The 24,671-nt window shown below is 37.7% G+C and overlaps 1 protein-coding gene across 1 annotated transcript in view; it reads right to left on the bottom strand.

Moving 5' to 3' along the window:
* Nucleotides 1-437: 437 nt before the first annotated feature.
* The window catches only part of COPB1 (coatomer protein complex subunit beta 1), a 40,262-nt gene continuing 16,028 nt past the window's right edge, over nt 438-24,671 (bottom strand). The window contains exons 12-22 of the mRNA XM_003781123.2: nt 23,558-23,654; nt 21,692-21,852; nt 20,622-20,742; nt 11,601-11,828; nt 11,268-11,447; nt 9,809-9,953; nt 8,698-8,817; nt 4,242-4,387; nt 3,569-3,658; nt 1,677-1,832; nt 438-830 (exon numbers count right to left, since the gene is read on the bottom strand). Of these exons, the coding sequence (XP_003781171.1) occupies nt 771-830; nt 1,677-1,832; nt 3,569-3,658; nt 4,242-4,387; nt 8,698-8,817; nt 9,809-9,953; nt 11,268-11,447; nt 11,601-11,828; nt 20,622-20,742; nt 21,692-21,852; nt 23,558-23,654 (1,504 nt within the window). The 3' untranslated portion in view covers nt 438-770. The remainder of the gene's footprint in view (nt 831-1,676; nt 1,833-3,568; nt 3,659-4,241; nt 4,388-8,697; nt 8,818-9,808; nt 9,954-11,267; nt 11,448-11,600; nt 11,829-20,621; nt 20,743-21,691; nt 21,853-23,557; nt 23,655-24,671) is intronic.

The raw sequence follows: 24,671 nt of genomic DNA on the forward strand, positions 1-24,671 counted from the left end.
AGAGTGGGAAGCTGAGGGAGGGCAATGTGATTTGCACATTGACCAGGAGAGCACTGGCACTCTCTGATATGTCTTTCCCAGTTAAGAGCTAGCCACTTTCTCAAGGGGTGTTTTCCTGAAAGTTTGGGCCAAAACTGTGGTGTGTTTTAAACAGAAGAGTTCATTATACATGGTATAATACAGTAGGTCTGTTTTCTCAAGTTATTTTCTATCTTCTCCCTGGAGCTAAGTTTCAGAGACAATCTCTTCAGAACATGATAAGGCATTTTAAGAGACAGCTATGTTGCAATATAAGTTAAAAAAAAAAAAATCAAGTAAATCAGTATCATTGAGTTTGTAAATTCTTAACAATTTAAAGAGTAATTTAAATTTCTAACAGATATCTATACCCAACCAAAAGAAATCCATAATCCAATTAGAAGAAATCCATTGCTACATAACTAAAATTATGTAATTATTCATTTATTTATAAAATAACAAAAAATTATGAATAGATCTATTTATTGTACTATGAAAATGGTCTTGGTACATGTGAGAAACATTATATACTTTAAGGACAGTGTTCAGAATTGTTAAGACAAAAGATAAACTATACTTTTAAACTCAATCTTGATTTAAGGGAAAGGCTGTAAATTATTGGCTGGAATGCATTCAGCATGAACTCAAATTCTACATAACATAGGAGCATGAAAGAGTACAAAAGATTTTGGAGTCCAATAAGCCCATACCTAAATTTCAACTGTAAAGCTTCAAGGATTTTTTGCTTATTCTTATATACTAGTTTTCTTCTGCGACAAGTTTATTTTATCTCCAAGACTTAAGGCCATTCCCTGTGAAGAAGAATGAAGATATTTGTAATTACTGAAACGATGTACAACCAGTAGATTATTCAATTAACTTCCCATTTAATGATAGCACACCACCAACAGAACCAAGGATGTATACTTAGTAAAACAGGCTTGCTAAAGTTACTGAAAGTCTTACTTTTTAATCACTAGATTTGTACCTTGGCTTTCAAAAAATCCTAGAGGCTAGGCGTGGTGGGTCACGCCTATAAATCTAGCCCTCTAGGAGGCCAAGATGGTGGAATGCTTGAGCTTAGGAGTTTGAGCCCAGCCTGAGCCATGAGCAAGAACCTGTCTCTACTAAAAGAAAAACTGAGGCAAGAGGATCTCTTGAGCCCTGGAGTTTGAGATTGCTGTGAGCTACAATGATGGCATGGCATTCTGCCCAGGACAACAGAGCAATATTCTGTCTCAAAAAAAAAGTTTGAAAAGCCAGGTGTAGTGGCTCATGCTTCTAATCTTAGCACTCTGGGATGCTGCGGCAGGTGGATTACTTGACCTCAGGAGTTCAAGACCAGCCTGAGCAAAAGTGAGATCCCATCTCTAAAAACTAAATCAATCAATCAAAATTAAAAAAAAAAAATCCTAGAGAACCCATTTCACAAACACCTCACAAGATGCAATATGGTTTTAAGGAAATATCTCAGAATGATGGACCCAAAAGGTGAGCCATTTTAAGGAAGCCAAAGTTACATTTCTTTTCAGAGAATACTAGTGTTATATATGTATATGCATCTGATGGTCAAAAGATATTACATTTAGAAATAAGAAAAAAATAAATTTTCTCCCTTTATTCAGTCCAGAGATGTTTTTTAAAAAAGAAGCTGTTACCTGACTCTTTGCACGAATTCTTATGTGGCCAGTAACAGCAGCATCTGGTCCCTGGTGAATTGGCTTCTCAATGCTGACATTTGCCAGAGCATCTTCTCCAAATATGGAACGAGCATAAAGGTTGGCTGCCATAAAGCCACAGTAGCCAGAAAGGGCCTGGAAGAAATTTGTGATAAATTTAACTAGAGAACATGAGATGGGCAAAACCAAACAGCACAGGTAAATTACCACTTAAAATAGTATTTACCCGGTACTACTGATGCTGGTTATATGAGTTATGAGTTTGTCAAAACTCATACAACTATACATGTAAAAAGTGTGAATTTTTCTGTGTAGTATATTGAGCCTGATTTTATTTATTTATTTATTTATTTAGAGATAGAGCCTCAAGCTGTCACCCTGGGTAGCGTGCCATGGCATCATAGCTCACAGCAACCTCCAACTCCTGGGCTCAAGCGAGTCTCCTGCCTCAGCCTCCCAAGTAGCTGGGACCACAGTTGCCTGCCACAACGCCTGGCCATTTTTTTTTTTTTTTGGTTGTAGCCATCGTTGTTTGGTGGGCCTGGGCTGGATTTGAACCCGCCACCTTAGGTGTATGTGGCTGGCACCTTAGCCACTTGAGCCAAAGGCACCAAGCCTTAAACCTGATTTTAAAGAAAGAGTACATATTCCACTTTGTATCAATATATTCTATTTACTTGTCTGCCTCCCATATGAGACCTTAAACTCAATGAAAGAAGAGACTACTTCTGTTGGAATCAGTATTTGCTGAGCAAATTAATACTGTATGTAAGTTAAAATTTACTTGTTTGGCAGAATTCTTTTACTGATAAAATGAACATTATAGCATTAACAGAAATTTTATAAAGATAAAAATTCCTTAGAGTTCCTGCTTCATATTTCCTTCTTTCTAGTCTTTCTCATATATACACAAACACAGCAGGAAGTCATAGTATACCAAGAATTTTGTATTTGGGCAGACAGAGTCTCACCTATAATCAGAGACCACAGAAGAAGTCATGGACATTTTCTAATCTAGTATCACAAATAAACTATTTTGGAATAAGCCTCTCGCTGAAAGGTGAAGAAAACTGGAAACACACACACACACACATCAAACCTATTTAACTAGCTCACCACATAGGAATAAATAGGATAGTACATTCTAATTAAAAGAGGTAAGCAGAATAATATGTTCTATGAGGTAACTTCTTTCAGCTGCCCCAGAATGACACAGCTTTTCCCATGTTGAACAAGAATAAAAATATAATAAAGGAAGTACAGAAAAGCCAGGAATCTACTATACTGTTCTCTATTAGGTTTAAGAATTTCCCAGTCAGGCTTGGCACCCACCCATAGCTCAGTGAGTAGGGCTCCGGCTGCATATACTGAAGGTGGAGGATTTGAACCCAGCAGGGCCTGCTAAACAACAATGATAACTGCAACCAAAAAATAGCTGGGCGTTGTGGCGGGCACCTGTAGTCCCAGCTACTCAGGAGGGTGAGGCAAGAGAATCGCTTAAGTCCAAGAATTGGAGGTTGCTGTGAGCTGTGATGCCACAGCACTCTACGGAGGGCGACATAGTAAGACTCTGTCTCAAAAAAAAAAGGAGGGTGGTGGTGCCTGTGACTCAGCTGGTAGGGCACTGGTACTATGTACTGAGGGTGGTGGGTTCAAACCCAGCCCTGGCCAAACTGCAACAAAAAAATAGCTGCGTGTTGTGGCAGGTGCCTGTAGTCCCAGCTACTTGGGAGGTTGAGGCAAGAGAATCGCCTAAGCCCAGGTGTTGGAAGGTGCTGTGAGTTGTGTGATGCCATGGCACTCTACGGAGGGCAATAAAATGAGATTCTGTCTCTAAAAAAAAAAAAAAAAAATTCCTAGTCAAACATTACCTTCTCTGGAGTGAGGCATTTCATGTTGGTTGACTTTAATATGTGCTGTAAATAGTCATTTAAATCAATCATATTGGTGTTAACTGTTACCTGTAGAGAGGAAGAAAATAGTCAAGGAGATCACAAATTTTACAATGAGAAAGTTGTAAATCACTGCTATTTCATATTAGAAACTCCTTCAATTAGGAGAAGACTATATAACAGAAAAGTAAATAACATCTATAAAGTCCAACAATCTGCAAGTTTGTATCAGTACTTTCAGGTATAGATAACTTTTCAGAAGATCAACATGTAGCATACAGAATATTTCCCAATAAAAATTAAGCTCCAAAGGAACAAAGTTCCTCAGTCAGGCACAGACTTTGCAAAGCCTCTTTTGGACACTAGATTCAATGGTAAATTAATCATTTGTACATAGAAAGGATGGAACATTGTCTACAATGTCTTGATTAATCAGATTAATTATAGTACTGCTACTATCATCAATTTATAACAGCAAACTGCCAGACTACTTGCATGATTTTCAGGTAAGGCTAATTTGCAAGAACAGATACTGAAGGACTATTCACATTTCATGTCTGATACTTTTTAGTGGCATGAATTTTATCAGAGAACTCCTTAACACTGGTCCAAAGGAAGAAAAGGAGTACAAGAAAATCTCCCAAAGACTAACTTTGTTTTCCCATTCAAATTCGGCCCACATCTGACGGAATTCAGCATCAGTGCAAGTTGCAGGTTGGATGTAGTCCATGATGTCAATGTGGATATCACTGAGGACCACACAATTTCTGTCACTTGCTGCTCCGGAGACATCATAAACTGAAATATACATATACGAAAAGATCCCAAATCATGGGGGTGTTTCAATTTAAAAAGTTTTAATATACAGATAATAATTATATTAGCAAATATTTATATAATGTTTATTATGTATGGGGCTTTACAAGCAGTCCCCAGGTTACAAACAAGATAGATTCTATAGTTGTTCTTAAGTTGAATTTGTATGTAATTTGGAAGAGGTATATTTACCTATTACCTGTAAATAGCCTCCATTTGTATATGTGAGTCAAACTGCCTATATTCTAAGTGCTTTACAAATGTTACCTGTTTAGGACTCCCATCAATCCTTTCTGAAAGCATTATTATTTTCCATCATACACATGAGGAAACAAAAGCACAGAGAAGTTAAGTAGGTTACTCAAGGTCACATAACTGATAAGTGGTAGGCCTGGGATTCAAACTCAGGCACATTTTTATTTATTTATTTATTTATTTATTTTTTGAGACAGAGTCCCACTATATCGTCCTAGGTAGAGTGCCATCGGGTCACAGCTCACAGCAACCTCCAACTCTTGGGTTTAAGCTAGCACTTCTCAACCTGTGGGTCGTGACCCACAGGAACTGTATTAAAGGGTCGCAGCATTAAGAAGGTTGAGAACCACTAGCTTATGCGATTCTCTTGCCTCAGCCTCCCCAGTGGCTGGGACTACAGGCACCTGCCACAATGCCCAGCTATTTTTTGTTGTAGCTGTCATTGTTTTAGGTGGCCTGGGCTGGGTTTGAAGCCCCCAGCCTCGGTGTATGTGGCTGGCGCCTAACCACTATGCTACGGGTGCCAAGCCAAGGCACATTTATTTTTATTTTTAGAGTCTCATTTTTGTTGCCCTGGGTTGAGTGCACGGCATCATAGCTCACGGCAACCTCAAACTCTTGGCTTCAAGCAATCCTCTTGTGTCAGCCTCCCAAGTAGCTGGGACTATAGCAACCTGCCACAATGGCTGGCTAGTTTTAGAGTCGGGATCTTGCCATACTTTTTTTTTAAAGACAGGGTCGTGTTCTGTCACTCAGGCTAGAGTGCCCTGGTATGATCACGGCTCACTATAATCTCAAACTCTGGGGCTCAATGGATCCTTCCAGTTCAGCCTCCTGAGTAACTGGGACTACAGGCACATGACACCATGTATGACTAGTTTTTTAATTTTTTGTAGAGACAGTGCTTTGCTATAGTACCCAGGCTGGTTACAAACTTCTGGCTTTGAAGGGAATCTTGAAAGGAACCTCCTGTGTTGGCCTCCCAAAGTGCTGAGATTACTGTCTTAAGATACCATGCGGGGCCTGTTTTTTCTTTTTAAACAAATAATTCAATTCGGCGAGTACTTATACGGCAGTTGCAGTGTGCCAGGCACTGCAGTGGTGTAGTATAGTGTTCCCATAGCAAGCACTTAGCTAATTATTTTTGAATGAATACTGCTGAGCCATAGAACTTAATGATACAAGATTACAATCATCCCTCAGTACCCCTTGGGAATTGGTTCTAGGACCCCTGTGGATACCAAAATCCACAAGTCTGTTATGTAAAATGGCATATTTGCAGAAAGAGGCAGTCCCTTACATACAACTTGTACTTATGAATGAAGGCTATTCCAGTAAGTCCCCAAGTTATAAATATCCGACTGACATATGACTAGGACTTATGAATGGAGGCTATTACGGGTTATAGGTAAATGTATGTGTTCTAATTTATGTATAAATTAAACTTAAGAATAAACCTACAGAACCTATCTTGTTTGTAATCCAAGAACTGCCTGTAACCTATGCACATCCTCCCACATAATTAGCTTAAATCATCTCTAGATTAGTTACAAGACCTAATACAATGTAAACACTATGTCAATAGTTGCTATACTATGTCCTTTAGGAAATAATAAGAGAAAAAGACCCCGTACATGTTCCGTACAGATACAAACATCCTTTTTTCCTCCCTAAATATTTTTGATCCATGGTTGGTTGAATTCATGGATATGGAACCCATGCATCCAGAGGGCTCACTGTACTTGCTTCTATGATTATTCCTTCCATGGTAGAACGTTGTAACCTGATTGGAGCCTACCTTTTCTCTTTCTAACCTTTTTTCTTGACATTTCCCACTCTATTTACAGAGAAAACTGAGGTTACCAAGAATAAGTACTTTGATTTTAAGACCTACATCTAAAAATAAATGTGTCTCTTCCTGAATTCACTCTCACATCCTTCCCTTTCATATGTATCAGAGAAGTGCTGCACCTTCTCTTCAAGATTAATACTTCCTGCCATCTGTGAGCCCTGCTTTGGTCTAGGACTCGGTCCCTTCAATCATACCTCTTTCATTCTACATCTTTACATTTGCATTCTCTACCAACTTTCTTTACTATAGTCTATAAACATACAAGGCTCTCTTGTCTTAAAAAAAAAATCCTACCTCATTGTTGCCTTCTCTTCTCATTACTGCCCTCTCCCATTTCTGTCAGAGCCAAGGTGCTACACCCAGTCTGCACTTACTATCTTTATTTCTTCACCTTCCACCTACCACCACTGCCCAAGATATGCCACAAGAATCATATTAAGATCATCAATCGCCAAATCCAAAGGAGAACTCTTTCAGACTTCAGACACTTCTTGAAGATTTTTCCTTACATCTCTAACCTCATTTTGATTTCTTTGTGGAATCCTCTTCCTCTGGCCAAACTTTTAATATTGGTGTTTCTTTGGATTCTGTTTTTAAATCTCTCCTCATTTAACTCTTTATCCCCTCTCTGGGTGACTTCTATTCCTGTGGCTTTTAAACAACTATTTATCTCTAGTTTAGACCTCTTATTCAAGTTCTAGACTTGTATCAAACTGTCTTTGAATATCTTTAGATGCTTACTCAACCTGTTCAAGATTTAATTTATATGTCTTTTGCAAATCTGTTCTTTTCCTCTGTATATCCTGTTTGGGTAATTAACCTAAACAGCAAGCCATTAAATTCAATCCAGAAATCCAAGGGTTACTCCAGCCACTTCCTCTTCAATCAGCAACCACATCCTTAACATCTATTATATTCAGCCCTCTCTCCATCCCAACTCTACTGTACTGGCTAAAGCCCTCTGTCATCTCCCACTTGGGCTTCTCCAATAGTCTACTAGTTATTCTTCCTACTTCTTCCAATCGATATTCTACAGTGCTGTCACAGAAATATTTAATCTGTAACTCACGCATTTATAATTTCTCAATGTTTCCCCTTTCCACAAATAAAGTCTGATATCCTTACCATAGAAAGTAAAATACAGGTCCTACTAACCTTCTAACTTTATTTTTTTCCTACCATCACCCTGTAATCTACTCTAAACGCCATGTATATTAAAGTACTTTACATTTGTTCCAACTGCAACTTGTCTATCAGTAGAATACTTATCTTTTTTTTTTTGCCGTTTTTGGCCGGGGCTGGGTTTGAACCAACCACCTCCGGCACATGGGACCGGTGCCCTACCCTTTTGAGCCACAGGCACTGCCCTATCTTTTTGGGGTTTTTTTTGCAGTTTTTGGCCGGGGCTGGGTTTGAACCCGCCACCTCCGACATATGGGGCTGGCACTCTACTCCTTTGAGCCACAGGCACCGCCCAGAACACTTATCTTTTAAAACCCTCGTCAGCATTAACTCCTCCAAAGAGTCTTTCCCAACCTTATCCTCCAATTTGTCACTGCTCTGAAATTCTTTCATGGACTCTTATCCAGTACAGGCTTTTTCAAAGCTTTTACCATTATATACTGCTCACATCTATTTACGTATCTGATTTTCCTTACTTGACTATATGCTATCTCTTACTCTTCACTACAGCAGCCCTCTCTCTATTACAGAATTTGCTATAAAATATGCTTATTGACTAAATGTCTCTATACAAGCTCATCTTTCAGCCTGAAATAGCTTTCTGTGCCTAGCAATAAACACCTACATGAAGCTTTAAATTCAGTTTAAATGTTATCCTCAAATAACATATTCTCTTCCTCTATACCACCTTCCACACTATTGGCATTTTTTCCTTATCTCAAAGAATACAGTATATAAAATTGCCCTTATCACACTGTACTATAATCATATATTTCCTTATTTATCTCTTTCTTTTGCCTGATAATTTCTTGAGGACATGACCCTATGTGGCTCAGTTCTGTACACCCAGAACATAGCACAATGCTTAGTACTATATGAAGTGTCCCAAAATGATGAATAAGTGGATTTAGGTCTTGTCCTCAAACAATGTCCATAGCTACTCATTACAGAAATTCTTTAATAAAAATATCCAATGTCATAATGCCATAATACAGTTCCTTACCTATATTACCAAAGATTATTCCATTTTCTGTTGATGCTACTTTCACATTAGCTTTAATATTTGCAAAATCATGAGGAGCAAGAGTCAAAGGAGATGGCTTTTCCACAAGCTTTAGATCCCCTGAAGAAACAGAGTTTGGATATAATTATAAATACATTTTTTTAACCATAAAACCTTAAAATGTATGCATCTTAATAATTTCTAGGAAAACAAGGAATGAGAAAAGTGTGATTCAAATATTATATGGATAAAAAAACCATTTAACATCATTATTCACATCAATATGATTATTTTCTTTTGAAAGGTAACAAGTGTCTCAGAATAATTTTATATTTAATTTGTGTGTTGGATAGAAAGGGGGTACTTTGAACCTACCATTTTATTTCAATGAATGAATACAAACTTCTAAAAAAACTTAGGTCTTAAACTACATCCTCTACTATAAAGAAAGAAAATAATCTGCAAAAAAAACCCTTTGTAAACTCTTAGCAGACATAGTTCTTTATATAGGCATCAAGCTCTAGAACAAAATTATGTCTTTTCTTGATACCTTGAAGTCTGTTAACTCTTGCATAAGACACATAAACTTTGATGAGGACATTGCCTTTTCTTATATATAACTTATAGTTTTCCAATTTCAAAACTCAGTGTAGGAGTGGTTAGACAGAGTCTGACTCAAGTGTCTTTATTAAAAAGAAAAAAGACATCTCAAGTTGATAAATAATATAATGATACATTACTTTGGCTACAGTAACAGATTCAGAAAATACCTAGACTATACTAGGCAATTAAAAATTTCACTAAGTGAACTACTTGGTCAATCTGTAACTTAAATAGTTCTTATTATATCTAGAAAAACTGATATTGCTAGATCAAGCTCATTGAATGAATCCATCTGAATGTGCCCAGAGCATAAGAAAGTCACTAAGACAGATGTTCAAAAAACTGCAGTTGAAGGAGGCTAAATATTAAATATGAAACTAAGCTTTGATTGAAAATGTCAAAAAGGGCTCAAGAGAATTCTTATACTGAAATGTGTACTTCCCTTAATAATCACTCATAAAATATCTGTTGTGTAATACTATCTTTCTTTTATGGTAAATATCCTCACCTAGAGTAGCTAACTCTAATGTGCAGTTCTGCAAAGTATCGCTGGTTTGGTTTACAACAAGTACATCCAGGACAATATCATACTGGTTGACATGAACATAGGCTTCTGCATATACAGGATCTGAGAAACCTGTCAACTGGGTGACCTGTCAAAACAAAAATAAAAAGAATCAAACGACTGACATAGCTAACCAAACATATTCTAGTCAAATGATTAAGTCTGACAATTTAACATTTTGAGATAAGTATAATAAAATTGTTTTGTAGAAATGCAGAAATAGGCACTGAAACTGGAACAATGGAAATAACATTCTAAAGTTTAAGAAGGGCAGCACCTGTAGCCCAGTGGGTAGGGCGCCAGCCACATACACCAAGGCTGGAGGGTTTGAACCCAGCCCAGGCCAGCTAAAACAACAATGACAACTGCAACAATCACCACCACAAAAAAAAAAAAATAGCCAGGTATTGTGGTGGGCACCTGTAGTCCCAGCTACTTAGGAGGCTGAGGCAAGAGAATCACCTATGCTCAAGAGTTTGAGTTTGCTGTGAGCTGTGATGCCACAACACACTACCCAGGGTGACAAAACGAGACTCTGATTTGGGGTGGGGGGAGTTTAAGAGAAAGTTACTCAGGCTTGGGCACCCGTAGCTCAGGGACTAGGGAGTCAGCCACATACACAGAAGATGGTGGGTTCAAATCCAGCATGGGCCTGCCAAACAACAATGACAACTAAAGCCAAAAAATAGCCAGGCATGTGGTGGGCATCTGTAGTCCCAGCTACTTGGGAGGCTGAGGCAAGAGAATCGCTTAAGCCCAAGAGATGGAGGTTGCCCTGAGCTGTGATGCCATGGCACTCTACACAAGGAGACAGCTTGAGACTCCGTCTCAAAAAAGAAGAAAGAAAAAGTTACTCAAACAATACAGAATTTTTTAAAAAAAAAATCTCTGTAAACCTTTCAGAATCCCTACCCCCTGTGGCTCAAGTGGCTAAGGCGCCAGCCACTTACACCTAAGGTGGCAGGTTCGAATTCAGCCCGGGCGCACCAAACAACAATGGCAGCTGCAACCAAAAAATAGCCGGGCGTTGTGGCAGGCGCCTGTGGTCCCAGCTACTTGGGAGGCTTGAGGCAGGAGACTCACTTGAGCCCAGGAGTTGGAGGTTGCTGTGAGCTGTGATGCCACAGCACTCTACCCAGGGGACAGCTTGAGGCCCTACCGCCTTAATTAGTCTATGATTCCACATACAACTGGATCAAATTATAAAATCATTTAATGGATCTACAATACTACACATGGAGTAAAGTACTTTAATAGCTTCCAAGTTTCAACTGAGATTTAATGAACCAATCAATCATAGTGACTTGACAAAAACTGATGTTATATAACTAGTAATTTTCTTATTACTATTTTCTCAAATAGTCAATTTAAATAATTTACAATGTACGTGACATATTGTTACCTTGTTGAGTTTAGATGCCAGAGGATCTGCTGCCTCTTTCCTCTGTGTGTTACCCATTGCTGCCAGCAAACTCAGCTGAAACTGATCTTCTTTGCAGTTCATTTCATTCTTAGCAGTTAGTTGCATGAAAGAAATGGGGTCATCAGGCTGTACTGTCACATTCCTCTTTTCAGATTCTTTCTGTGTTGAGAAAATAAAACTTAAGTTTCTTTTTAATATAGACAGAAAGATAGGTTTTTATAGGCCTTTAATCAAGACAGCCCTCAAATATAAAGACTGAAAAATCAACAATTAAAACAAGTCACTTTTATAGCCTCATCATACATATCTTACCTTTTGAGATAATTTCTCTTCTTCGAGTTTAGCAGATAACATGTGAGAAAGGGATTGTCTGCATTCCTTATTGAAAATGTCATTCATTAAAGGTGAACATTCAGATAAGACCTTGAGACACAGGGAAATTCGATCTACATCATCATCAGTAATTGGCTTCTTAGGAAGAGAGGATTTTCCCAAATGAAGAATAGTAGCCATGAGCAACATAGCCTCAGCAACAAATGACTAGAAAAGTAGAGAAATGGGTTTTATGACTCTTCAATTGCAATAATATTGCTTTAGTATAACTCAAAATCCAAGAAATATACTTAACCTTCTACTTCACCTGAATAAGACTGCAAATCTTTTAGATTTTACCTCCAAAGTTTCTTTTTTGCAATCTTCTCTTTCCTTCCTAAGACCTCCACACACCCTCATCTAGAAGACAGCAATGGCTTTCTAACCACTTTCCCTTCTCTAGTCTTTTCTAACTTCCTTACATGCTAATGCTATCCTTTTAAATCCTAACTATAGAGAAGTTAAAAAGAAAGACACTTCACCAACTGTTAACATGTGCCATGTTTGCTTTTCTATGGAATGTGCACTTATTTTTTGGCTAAACACATTAAAGTAAGTCTTCACCTTACAAATACTTCAGCATTCATCTCCAAAGAATCAGGACAGATTCTGATAAAATCACAGTATCATTTTCTTACCTGGGAAATTTAACAATCCTAAAATATGTCTACTATATTCTGAATTCAAATAAATTTTCCTAAATCATCTCAAAACGTTTTTATTTTTTAAATCTAGGATCACCTCTATGCAGTTCATCTGGCTATTGTTCTCTTTAGTGTCTTTAGATTTCTAAACAGTCCCTGTCTTTTTGTTTGTTATCACATTGGCTTTTAAAAGACCCCAGGCCATTTATTTTATTTCTCTTTGCTTTCTTTCTATTCCGCCTCAACTCTTTTTCCCTTCCTTCTTCCCTCTCTTTCAACTCACTGGAAAGAGTTGTTTCATAAAATGTCCTAAAAGAACCCAGGCAAGTTATTTTATTTCTCTGTCCCTTTTTTCCCACCCCCTCCACTCCTTTCCTTCCCCCTCCTTCCAACTCACTGGGCTAGACAGTTGTTTTATAGACTATCTTATACTTCTGCCTAGAATACTACATAGGTAATGTTTTGTATTTCTAATTGTATTACAGCAGGAGGTACATAATGTCAGTTATGATACTGGTGCTAAGAGTGATCACCTGCTGCTGCTATCTTAATTTTTATATTGCATCAATCATTTCACTCTATAATGATTTCCCCCTTAGCCTTTATACTGAAGTCCATATTACTTAGCCTACTATTCATAATCTTTCACAAGCAAATTCTAACTTACTTTTTTAGTCTCCTGAAGCAATATACTGACACATATGCTCTAAGCCCTTGCCAAATTGCCTTTGGCTGAGTTTTGATCTGCATACATGCATGCAAAATTTCTGGAGGCGTGGGGAAGTACCAGGAGAATAGTAAGTGTAACAATCCTCTGAGCATGGATATTGCTGCCAGAGAAACACGGAGGGGACAAGAAAAAAAAAATCTAAAGAAATAATGACTAAGAAATTTCCAAACTGATGGAAATTATAAAACCATGAACACAAAAAGCTCAATAAAGCATAAACAAAGGAAACGCAAAAAAACCCACACCACGGCATAGCCTAATCAGAATGCCGAAACTCGGTGAAAAGAGAAAAAAACAGAACATTCCATACAGAGGCATAAGAATGACAGTAGACTTCTCATTAGAAAGCCAGGAGATAATGGAGTTCTATCTCTACAGTACTGAAAGAAAAATGACTGTCAGCTTAGAATTGTATAACCACAAAAACACCTTTCAAAAATGAAAAGAGAAATAAAGACTTTCTAGACAAAAATCAAGAAAATGCATTGCTACCAAACCTGCATTACAAGAAAAGTTAAAGCAAGTTGTTTAGGTAAAAGGTATATGATACCAGAGAAAAACTCAGTTCTACACAAAGAATGTGTGTGCTAGAAATGTGGTAAAGTCAGAGATGTCCAACCTCTTTTTTTCTGCTGCACACTGGAATAAGAGTTGTCTTGGACCACACATTAAATACAAAACACTAATGACAGCCAATGAGCATAAAAAAGGTGCACACACTTTTCATAATATCTGATTACAGATTAAGTAAAAAACACTCCTCAGATAATTGGTATGTAGCTTGTAGGCCACAAGTTGGACACCCCTGAAAATGAAAGAGTGCCAGGGAGGCAGTAAATGACAAGCATCTTTCTCCTTTGTATCAAACACAAAAAACTTTACTAACTAGATATGATATGAGAAATTTGGCTCCTTTAAAAAGATAACAGTAAATAAACTCACAACTACCAGAAGTGATGCAAACACTCTGTGAGAGAAAATCAAATTGGACTCTGAGACAAAAAATGCTGGAGAGTTTTAAAAAGCATAATTCATAATAAAAAAATAAAATAAAATAAACAAAAAAGACAAAAAAATTCAGTTTGATGAAAATATTTCAAATTGTATATAAAACCAGTACATTGTACCGTACCATGACTACATCAATGTACACAGTTATGATTTAATAAAACAAAAATAAAATAAACAAAAAAAGACATAAAAAGCATAATTCAAAGAGGTATCATTGTGACCAGACCTGAATAAACAATGGTCCACAAGAGAGTTAGAAAGTAAATTATTACTCATAAATAACAATCAATTGATAAGAGATCTTGTAAGTCACCTGGCTGTGTAAATTTAATTTGTGGCTTTTTTAATGACAGAAGTTAAAAAACCTTAAAAATCCCTATTCTAAAATGAAAATGCCTAATTATATCAAAGGTAAATGAAGGAAGCACACACCAATGGAGTATTACATGACTACTAAATATTATTATTATGATTAAGAAAGGTTTAAAATAACACAGGAAAATATATAGTATTAAGTGAAACTGTGCTACTATAAAACATAAAATTATCACTACTAAGGAAAAAAAGTGTTTCACAGATAAAAGCCAACTTAAACTCTGGAAGAGGGAAAGATTTCTGCTATTTTGTCTTGTAGGGTAATTCTATTTTTTGAGGTTTCCACTTCGACCACAATAATTGACAAGATTTTTACTTGGGTGCTATAACCATAGGCAGGTTCTTTGGTCATAGTTTTCATATTAATTCCTTGTTTATTTTAATAATATCAGAAATGAAATTAAGAAAACTAAACTAAAATAAAATAAAATAATTAGCTGGGGGGAGTGGCACATGCCTATAGTACCAGCTATTCAAGAAGCTGAAGCAGGAGGATCACCTGAGCCCAGGAGCAGGAGGTTATAGTGATGCCACTGCATTTTAGCCAGGTGACAGCATAGTGAGACCCTGTCTCAAAAAACAAAAAAGAGGTTTGGCGCCTGTGGCTCAAGTGGCTAAGGCGCCAGCCACATACACCTGAGCTGGCGGGTTCGAATCCAGCCTGGGCCGCCAAACAACAATGATGGCTGCAACCAAAAAATAGCCAGGCGTTGTGGCAGGTGCCTGTAGTCCCAGCTACTTGGGAGGCTGAGGCAGGAGACTCACTTTAGCCCTGGAGTTGGAGGCTGCTGTAAGCTGTGATGCCACAGCACTCTACCCAGAGGGTGACAGCTTGAGGCTCTGTCTCAAAAAAAAAAAAAAGAAAGAAAGAAAAGAAAAACATTACAAGTTCTACCATGGAGAAGTGTTTTATTTTCTTTAATGAAGATAAAATAAAGATTTTCAGACAAATGAAAGCTGAGAGAATTCTTTACCAGCAGACTTGCATTATAAGAAAGATCAAGTTATTCAGACAGAAAGAAAATAAATATCAGATGGAAATGGCAGGTGTGCAGGGGAGAAATGATGTCATGGCTAGGGGTAGGCACCACGACTCCTGTGAGAACCTAGCACTGCTTGGCAGGGTAGACCTATGCAGGGCCCCTCATGCAGCCAGAACTGCAGCAGCAGGCCATCCATCTACCCAGCAGGTGACAGATGCCCTGCAGTACCTACAGAAGGTCTCCTTCTCCCCTTCCTGGTGCCCACCCCATGCCTCACATAGAGACCTTTTCTCTCATCCAGGGTGAAGTATCTGCCCGACTCAGGTTCCTCTCAGGCTTAAAGTCACCCCACCACCACCCTTGGCTGGACACCAGACCCGAAGACTCTTTCTTCCTCACCACACCATCTCCACTTGACCTGTACCTGTTGGAAGTCTGCTTCTCCTGAAAGCCCTCCTCAATGGGGGACATAAGTCACTGCCTCTAGTTGGATTTGGTATAAAATCCATAACCTCTTGACTCATATGCCTCTTCCCTGCCATTGATACCCTGAACTGCCAGAATGTCCCTGTAATCAAGGAACAACATACTGAGTGGCTCGGGGCTCACTCTGGAGCAGAGGTCCCAGCTCAAATCTGGCTCCCTCATTTGTTTGCTCTGTACTTGGACAAGTTACTTAACCTCTCTAAACCTGGATACTCTCACCTGCAAAACTGTGATAATAATGATATCTTCCTCAAAGGCTTGTTGTAAAGATCAAGTAAATTTAAAACATGTAAAGGAATTAAACAGTGCCTGGCAACTAGTAAGCATGTAAGCATTAAAAAAAAAAAAATCGAGATTTATACAAAAGAATGAAGAGCACCATAAGTGATAAGTATGCAGGTCAATATATAACTTTTTCTCATATAAAAAACCTTTAAAGATAACTGATATAATAGATGAATGGATAAACATGATACATATGTATGCACAATGGAGTATTATTCATCCTTAAAAGCAAGGAAATTCTGAAATATAAAACACAGTGAAACTTGAAGACAATGTGCTAAGTGAAATAAGTTCAGACATGAAAGGACAAATACTGTATGACTGCACTTATAGGAGGTACTAAGAACAGACAAATTCAAACAGACAGAAAGTATAGAACAGGCTACCAGAGGTTGCGGGGAGGATGGGGAGGAAGGAATGGGGAGTTATTTACTTGGTATGAAGTTTCAGTTTGAGACAATAAAAAGCAGTGGAGATGAATGTCAGTGAGGACTGCACAACAGTGTGATGTACTTAACTTCATGAAACCGTACTCTTAAAAATATAAATTGATAAATTTAAATGTGATATATATTTTACAATAAAAAAATTTTTTAAAAACCTGGAAGTTACTTGAATTTTTCCATGCTCCTAACTCTCAACTTCTTATACAAGCATGTCCCCTCCTCATCTCAGTTCAAACACAAAAAAACAAATAAACCGGCTCAGCGCCTGTGGATCAAGCGGCTAAGCTGCCAGCCACATACTCCCAAGCTGGTGGGTTTGAATCCAGCATGGGTCCGCCAAACAACAATGATAGCTGCAACCAAAAAATAGCCAGGCGTTGTGGCGGGCGCCTGTAGTCCCAGCTACTTGGGAGGCGGAGGCAGGAGACTCGCTTGAGCCCAGGAATTAGAGGTTGCTGTGAGCTGTGATGCTACGGCACTCTACCCAGGGTGATAGCTTGAGGCTCCGTCTCCAAAAAAAAACCCCAAATAAACCAAAAAAAAAAAAAAAGAGAGAGAGAGAGAGAAATGAACCACAGGGCTTATGACATGACATGCACACGTATAATACAGATCACAATAGCACAAAGGACAGAAGTGGGGGGTTGGAGAGAATGGAAATACAACCGTCTCTCCATGGGATGGTACCAGGATCCCCTTGGATACCAAAATCCATGGATATTCAATTCCTTCATATAAAATGGTATAGTATTTGCATATAACCTACACGAATCCTCCCACAAGCTTTAAATCATCTCTTGATTACTTATAATACCTAATACCAGATACATGCATACCCTGAAGATATCATAAGTTAAATTCCAGGCCACTGCAATAAAGCAAATACTGCAAAAAAGCAAGTCATCTGAACTTTTTTATTTCCTAGTACTTACAAAAATTATATTTACACTATAATCTATTAAGTGTTCAACAGCATTGTCTAAAAGAACAATATACATACCTTAATTAAAAAAATACTTTATTGCTAAAAATGCTAATGATCATCTGAGCCTTCAGCAAGTCATAATCTTTTTGCTGGTGGAGGGTCTTGCCTCCATGTTGATGGCTGCTGACTGATCAGGGTAGTGGTTGCTGAAGGTTGGGGTGGCTATGGCAATTTCTGAAAATAAGACAATGAAGTGTGCCATATCGAATGATTCTTCCTTTCATGAAAGATTTTGCTGTAGCATGCAATGCTGTTTAATAGCATTTTACCCATAGTAGAACTTCCTTCAAAATTGGAGTCAATCCTCCCAAACCCAGCTGTGGCTTTACCCAATAAGTTTATGAAATATTCTAAATCCTTTGCTGTCATTTTAAAAGGTTCATAGCATCTTCACCAAGAATAGATCCCACCTCAAGAAACTACTTTCTGGCTCTGTGCCTGTGGCTCAAGTGGCTAAGGCACCAGCCACATACACCTAAGGTGGCAGGTTCAAATCCAGCCTGGGCCTGCCAAACAACAATGATGGCTGCAATCAAAAAAAAAAAAAAAATAGCCAGGCATTGTGGCGGGTGCCTGTGGTCCCAGCTACTTGGGAGGCGGAGGCAGGTGACTCGCTTGAGCCCAGGAGTTGGAGGCTGCTGTGAGCTGTGATGCCATGGCATTCTACCCAGGGGGACAGCTTGAGGCTCTGTCTCAAAAAAAAAAAAAAGAAACTACTTTCTTTGCTTACTCATAGAAGCAACTCTTCATCTGCTGAAGTTTTATTATGAGATTTCAGCAATTCAGTTAGACTCTCAGGCTCCATTTCTAATGCTAGTTCTCTTACAATTAATTCCACCCCATCTGCAGGGACTTCTTCCATGAGGGTTGGAATCAACTCCTTTCAAACTCCCGTTAAATACTGATATTTTGATTTTCTCCCATAAATCACAAATGTTCTCTTTTTTTTTTTTTTTTTTTTTTGCATTTCTGGCCTGGGCCAGCTTTAAACCCAGCACCTCTGGTATATGGGGCTGGCGCCCTACTCCTTTGAGCCACAGGTGCCACCCAATCACAAATGTTCTTAATGGCATCTACAATTCTTTCCAAAAGTTTTTTAGTTTAATTTGTCCAAATCATCAAGGAATCAGTGTCTATGACAGTTACAGTACATTATGAAATGTACTTCTGAAATAGACTTGGAAGTTGAAATTATTTTGCTGCATGGCTGAGGAATGGATGTTTGGAGTCATGAAAACAACATTAATTTCTTTGTACATCTCCCTCAGAGCTCTTGGGTGACAAAGTACATTGTCAATGAGCAGTAATATTTTGAAAGGAATTTTTCTGAATAGTAAGTATCAACAGTGGGCTTAAAATATTCAGTAATCTAGACTACAAATAAATGTGCTGCCATCCAAGCTTTGTCGTTCCATTTCCAGAGCAAAGGTAAAGCAGATTTAGCAAAATTCTTAAAGGCCCTGGGATTTTCAGAATGGGAAACGAGCATTGGTTTCAACTCAGTCACCAGCTGCATTAGATCTTAGCAAGAGAGTCAGCCTGCAATTTGAGACCAGGCTTTGACTTCTAGCTATGAAATCCTACACAGCACCTTTTTCTAACAGAGGCTGTTTCGTCTCCATTGAAAACCTGCTGTTTAGTGTAACCACCTACATCAGTTACCTTAGCTAGAGCTGCTGGATAACTTTTGGCAGCTTTTCTCCATCAGCACTCGCTATTTCACCGTGCACTTTCAGGTTATGTTTTCTTTCCTTAAACTTCATGAACTAATCTCTTCTAGCTTCAGACTTTTCTTCTGCAGCTTCCTCACCTCTCTCTGCCTTCATAGAATTGAAGAGAGTTAGGGGTTGGTTCTGGATTAAGTTTAGTTTAAGAGAATGTTGTAGCTGGTTTCATCTTCTATTCAGACCACTAAGTCTTTCTCCATCTCAGCAATAAGGCTGTTTTGTTTTATTATTGTTGTGTTCACTGGAGTGACACTTTCAATTTCCTTTAAGAACTCTTCCTTTGCATTCACAACTTAATAGGCACAAAGGCCTAGCTTTTGGCCTATCTCTATTTTTGATCTGCTTTCCTCACTAAGCTTAGTCATTTCTAGCTTTTGATTTAAAGTGAAAGACTTGCGGCTTCTCCTTTCATTAGAATACTTAGAGGCCACTGCAAGATTATTAATTGGCTCAATTTCAGTATTGCTTCTCAGAGAATAGGGAGACCTGAGGAGAAGGACAAAAACAGGACAAACACACCCATTTATTAAGTTTGCCATCTTCTGTGGGCATAGTTCATTGCTGTGCCCCCAAACAATCATAAAAGTAACATCAAGGATTATTGACCACAGATCACCACAACAGCTATAATAATGAGGAAAAAGCTTGAAATATTTCAAGAATTACCAAAATGTGACACAGAGACATGAAGTGAACACATGCTATTGAAAAAACTTGCTTGACTTTATAAACTGAAGGTTGTCACAAACCTTCAAATTGTAAAAAATGCAGTATATGCAAGTGCAGTCAAGAAAGGTAAGCCTATAAACACTCTATGTAAATACCTGCTATACTCTATTTTTTTATTTGTATTATTTTTATTGCTATTATTAATTTTTTAATATTTTCTATCAGTCAGTTGAATGAGTATACAGTCAAAATGCTCAGAAATTATGATGAAGGTATAAACTCTGACCATAAATAGGAATAATTTATTAAAGAAAACACAACTGGATGAAGATGCTGGAGAGAGAGCATTTTCCTCACTGGTCCTTGAATAATCCTTACAAATAGAAGTGACTTCATACTCCTCCACTGGAGCATGCTTTTATTATGGTAATAATGGTATTATTATTGTATTACTTTGTCAATTTTATGGTAATATTATATTGATGTATCTATTTCACCTGTCAAACCACAAGCTCCTTCGTGATAGGAACTTCAGCATTAACTTTTCTGTCCCTTACTGTTCAATGCATATAAGTAGCTGCTCAGTATTTGTCAGAAACATGTAGAAAAAATTAACTTACATTTTGTTTTTTCTTCTCCTGAACCAAAGCTACATAGCGCAATGCAATCTTGGTCAAAGTTGTGGCAAGGGAGGCAGCAACAAAAAAATCTCCATCCAGAAGGAACCCTCTCAGGGGAGGTCTGAAAAGCAATCAAGGAAAATGAAAATCTACCAACATCTTAAGCAGCATACCATTTTTGTAGAAATGATTTAAATAAGCCTATTAAATACTCTTACTAACCGCCATCAGTGATAAGAACCTCAGTTAACTCTCTCTTTAGCTTTCAGAAGAAAAAAAAAGAAAAAGAATACATGATTTTAAAACTTATCTTCAAATGATGCAAATACTAAGTGAATAGGGAAACAGAAAATAGAAGTGTATGTACTGAAGCAAATGGGGTACATTCAAATCCCAACGTACATAAGTTACAAGCTTAAGTCTCAATTCCTCTTCTGTAAAACGGAGACAATATATTCTATTGCAAAGAGCTATAGTTTTCAAAACTATATGAGATAAACTTAGCGCAATGCTTAGAGTACTACAGTAAGTATTTGATAAAGTTTTAGGGATAAATTTCATCATCTTAACTATGAAAATGGATAGCAAATAAAAAAAAATAAAAAATTTAATCCAGGGTGGTGCCTGTGGCTCAAAGGAGTAGGGTGCCAGCCCCATATGCTGGAGGTGGCGGGTTCAAACCCAGCCCTGGCCAAAAACTGCAAAAAAAAAAAAAAAATTTAATCCAACAATTAGAAATCAAAAAACTTCAAAATATATTTCCAGATGCTAATAGGCAACAAAACTCAAATATTATCAGTTACCTCAACTCAGCATTTTCTATGTGAGTAAAATAATTTTAGGTCTAACACAGCACAGTTATTTTGAAAAAAACAGTTGCAAGGGACAAAGGATTAAAAACTATCAGTATAATTCCTGCAGGGAAAACAAACATCCTTCTCCTTTCAAGTACCTAAAATAACAAAGATTTTCATTTTGGTCTCAAAAGCAAACTAATAAATCATTTGACTGTTTTATATACATGAGTAATAATAAAAGTAGTATAGCTGGTAGAGCACAAGTGCCATTACCTGTCCTCCTCTTTTTTGGTGGGTCTAGAACTGCTTAGGGCACTCTGAGTTGCATAGGTACCCATTTCAGTAACCAATTTCTGAACTGGCCCCACAGTTATTTCTTCTTCAGGTTTTAATTCACCAGCTTCTTTTTTAATTTCTGACTCTACAATTGGAATCTGAAAGTCAATTGGGAACATCAATTTAGTAATAATATCAATAGCAAGCAAAATCATATTTAAACATTCAATTATCTATCTGTAAAGAAGATTCTCTCACTGGGATTTTTGGAACTTGGAACTCTGCTTTAACTTTCTTTCCTTCCAAGGATAATGTAGTGGGAAGGACAGGCTTTGGAATTAAATGCTCCTTGGTTTGAATTCTCACCCTGCCATTTATTAGTTCTATGATTCTGGGCAAGTTAATTTAACTACTTTAAGCCTCAGTTTCTTTTTTTGAGACAGAGCCTCAAGCTGTGGCCCTGGGTAGAGTGCCGTAGCATCACAGCTCACAGCAACCTCCAACTCCTGGGCTTAAATGAGTCTCCTGCCTCTGCCTCCCAAGTAGCTGGGACTACAGGCGCCCACCACAACGCTTGGCTATTTTTTGATTGCAGCCATCATTGTTGTTTGGCAGGCTTGGGCTGGATTCGAACCCGCCAGCTCAGGTGTATGTGGCTGACGCCTTAGCCACTTGAGCCACAGGTGCCGAGCCTAAGCCTCAGTTTCTTTATCTACTAAACAGAAGTCTTAATTCTTTCCACATAAGTTAATAGAAAAATGTACAAGATGGGGACTAACACAAAGTACATGTTCACTAAGCCTTATTCCTCTCTTCTCCACCCATCCCTGAAATATTAACCAAAACTGCACTCATCCTTCTAAAATGAAGTAAATCTGACTTATTTTACATAACTTCAACTATCTTTGCAATAAGCAAATGACTACTATGTATTTGTTCCTTAATACTAGTCTATTATCTAACTGAGGATCTCTAAGAGTCTTTAAGAATTACCTATTTTAATTCCTTTATGTTATAGTTAAAAAAACTGATATCCAGTTAGGTTAAGGAACTTATATTCAAGGTCCCAGAGCTAATTACTGGCAGAGCTAAGACTAGGACCCAAGTCTCCCAACAAGCAGTCTGCTGTTCATTTGTTCCTTGTTCTTCTTTTCTTTTTACTGATCAGCTGAATTTAAAATTCGTGTACTTTCTATTCTACCATAGCATCATTTGGATGAGAAATACTGCCAGTTTTAGTATATAAAGTCAGACTTGTTCTAAGGCTTTCTTCCTTCAGAACACTTAAGCCAAAGCAGAATTGTACAAGTTTTCTTTTTTTTTTTTTAAATACAGAACATTTTGTTCAAACAAAATCTTACACAGAAGAGTAAATGACATAAATTTAAAAAAGAGGTGTTATGGCTCAAAGGAGGGTGGGTGAGAAGCTCCCCTAATTTTCCGTGGCCCCTAAGGCTTAATTGATTAATTAAAATATACTTTTTAGTTTCTTTCTTTTTTTTTTTTTTTGTTTTTTGAGACAGTCTCAATATGTCACCCTTGGTAGAGTGCCATGGCATCATGGCTCATAGCAACCTCAAACTCTTGGGCTTAAGCGATTCTCTCGCCTCAGCCTCCTAAGTAGCTGGGACTATAGGCACCTGTCACAACACACAGCTTTTTTTTGTTGTAAGTTACCATTATTTTTTAGCAGACCTGGGCTGGGTTCGAACCCACTAGCCCCTGTGTATGTGGCCAATACCCTAACCACTGAGCTACGGGCACCAAGCCATACTTTTTAGTTTCTTTAGTCCATCAACCACTAACTAAGAACATAAAAGCAAATCACCACATAAAAGCAGGATTTACTAAAGTAAAACATACTTCCCCAAGAGACCTGCGGACTTCAGTCATCACACTCTGAATGTCTTCCTTGGTACTACAGTATTCTCCCAGGATCCATAATGCTCCTCGGTAAATCCTAGGACAAGAATACAATAAATAGGTGTCACATGGAAAAAAAAGAATACAGAATCTGAATCATGAACCTGGCAAACATATCTTAAAGCAGAGAGTTTCCGTGTGAATTTAAACTCAAGCAAGAAAACAAGATTCTGCAGTTCTATAGAATCATAAATAAAATATTTCAGGAAGAATATGATAAATACTAGGTTTTGATTCACTCTAGAAATCACAAGGATCAAAATGAAAATAACCATTTTTTTAATTATTAGGAACATTCCAAAGCTGGTAAATCCAGGAATGATAAAAATAAAATACCAGTATGTTTCCCAGAAAAGTATACATTTAGCAAAGTTAAGGTAAATTTGGCTTTATCATTAACTACAATAAGAAATGTATTATTTTAATGTAAAAAGTACTTTTTGCTGATAGTTACTGAAAAAAAGAGGCAAGGGGATAAACAGAACAACGGATACAGAAGTGCAAGGGATCAGTGTTAAAAAACCCTTCATTTTTGTTCTTTATTTCTACTTAAACAAAATAATTCTCCAGCTTAAAATAATAAACTGGGCCGCCAGCGGGGGTTCACACTCATAATCCTAGCACTCTGGGAGGCCGAGACAGGCAGATTGCTTGAGCTCAGGAGTTCAAGACCAGCCTGAGCAAGAGCAAGACTCTGTCTCTACTAAAAGGAGAAAAACTGGCCAGGCACGGTGGTGGGCACCTGTTGTTCCAGCTACTTGGGAGGCTGAGGCAAGAAGATTTCTTAAGTCCACAAGTTTGAGGTTGCTGTAAACTATGACGAAGCCACAGCACAGAGTAAGACTTTGTCTCAAAAAAATATATAATGAAAATAGTGTTTAAAAATAAAACAATAAACTGAACGAAGTCTTTAGTCATCTTTTTTCCTATAATTTTAATTGTATTTTTACATAATTACAGAAACTGAACCTCTAAGAGATCATGGTTGTTAAAAACCAAATCAATATGATTATTTTTCTCACATAGAGAAAACCTGCTTACTTCCATAAACAGC

Source organism: Otolemur garnettii, unplaced genomic scaffold (assembly GCF_000181295.1).
Source record: "Otolemur garnettii isolate 467f Iridium unplaced genomic scaffold, OtoGar3 scaffold00001, whole genome shotgun sequence".
Taxonomy (NCBI): domain Eukaryota; kingdom Metazoa; phylum Chordata; class Mammalia; order Primates; family Galagidae; genus Otolemur; species Otolemur garnettii.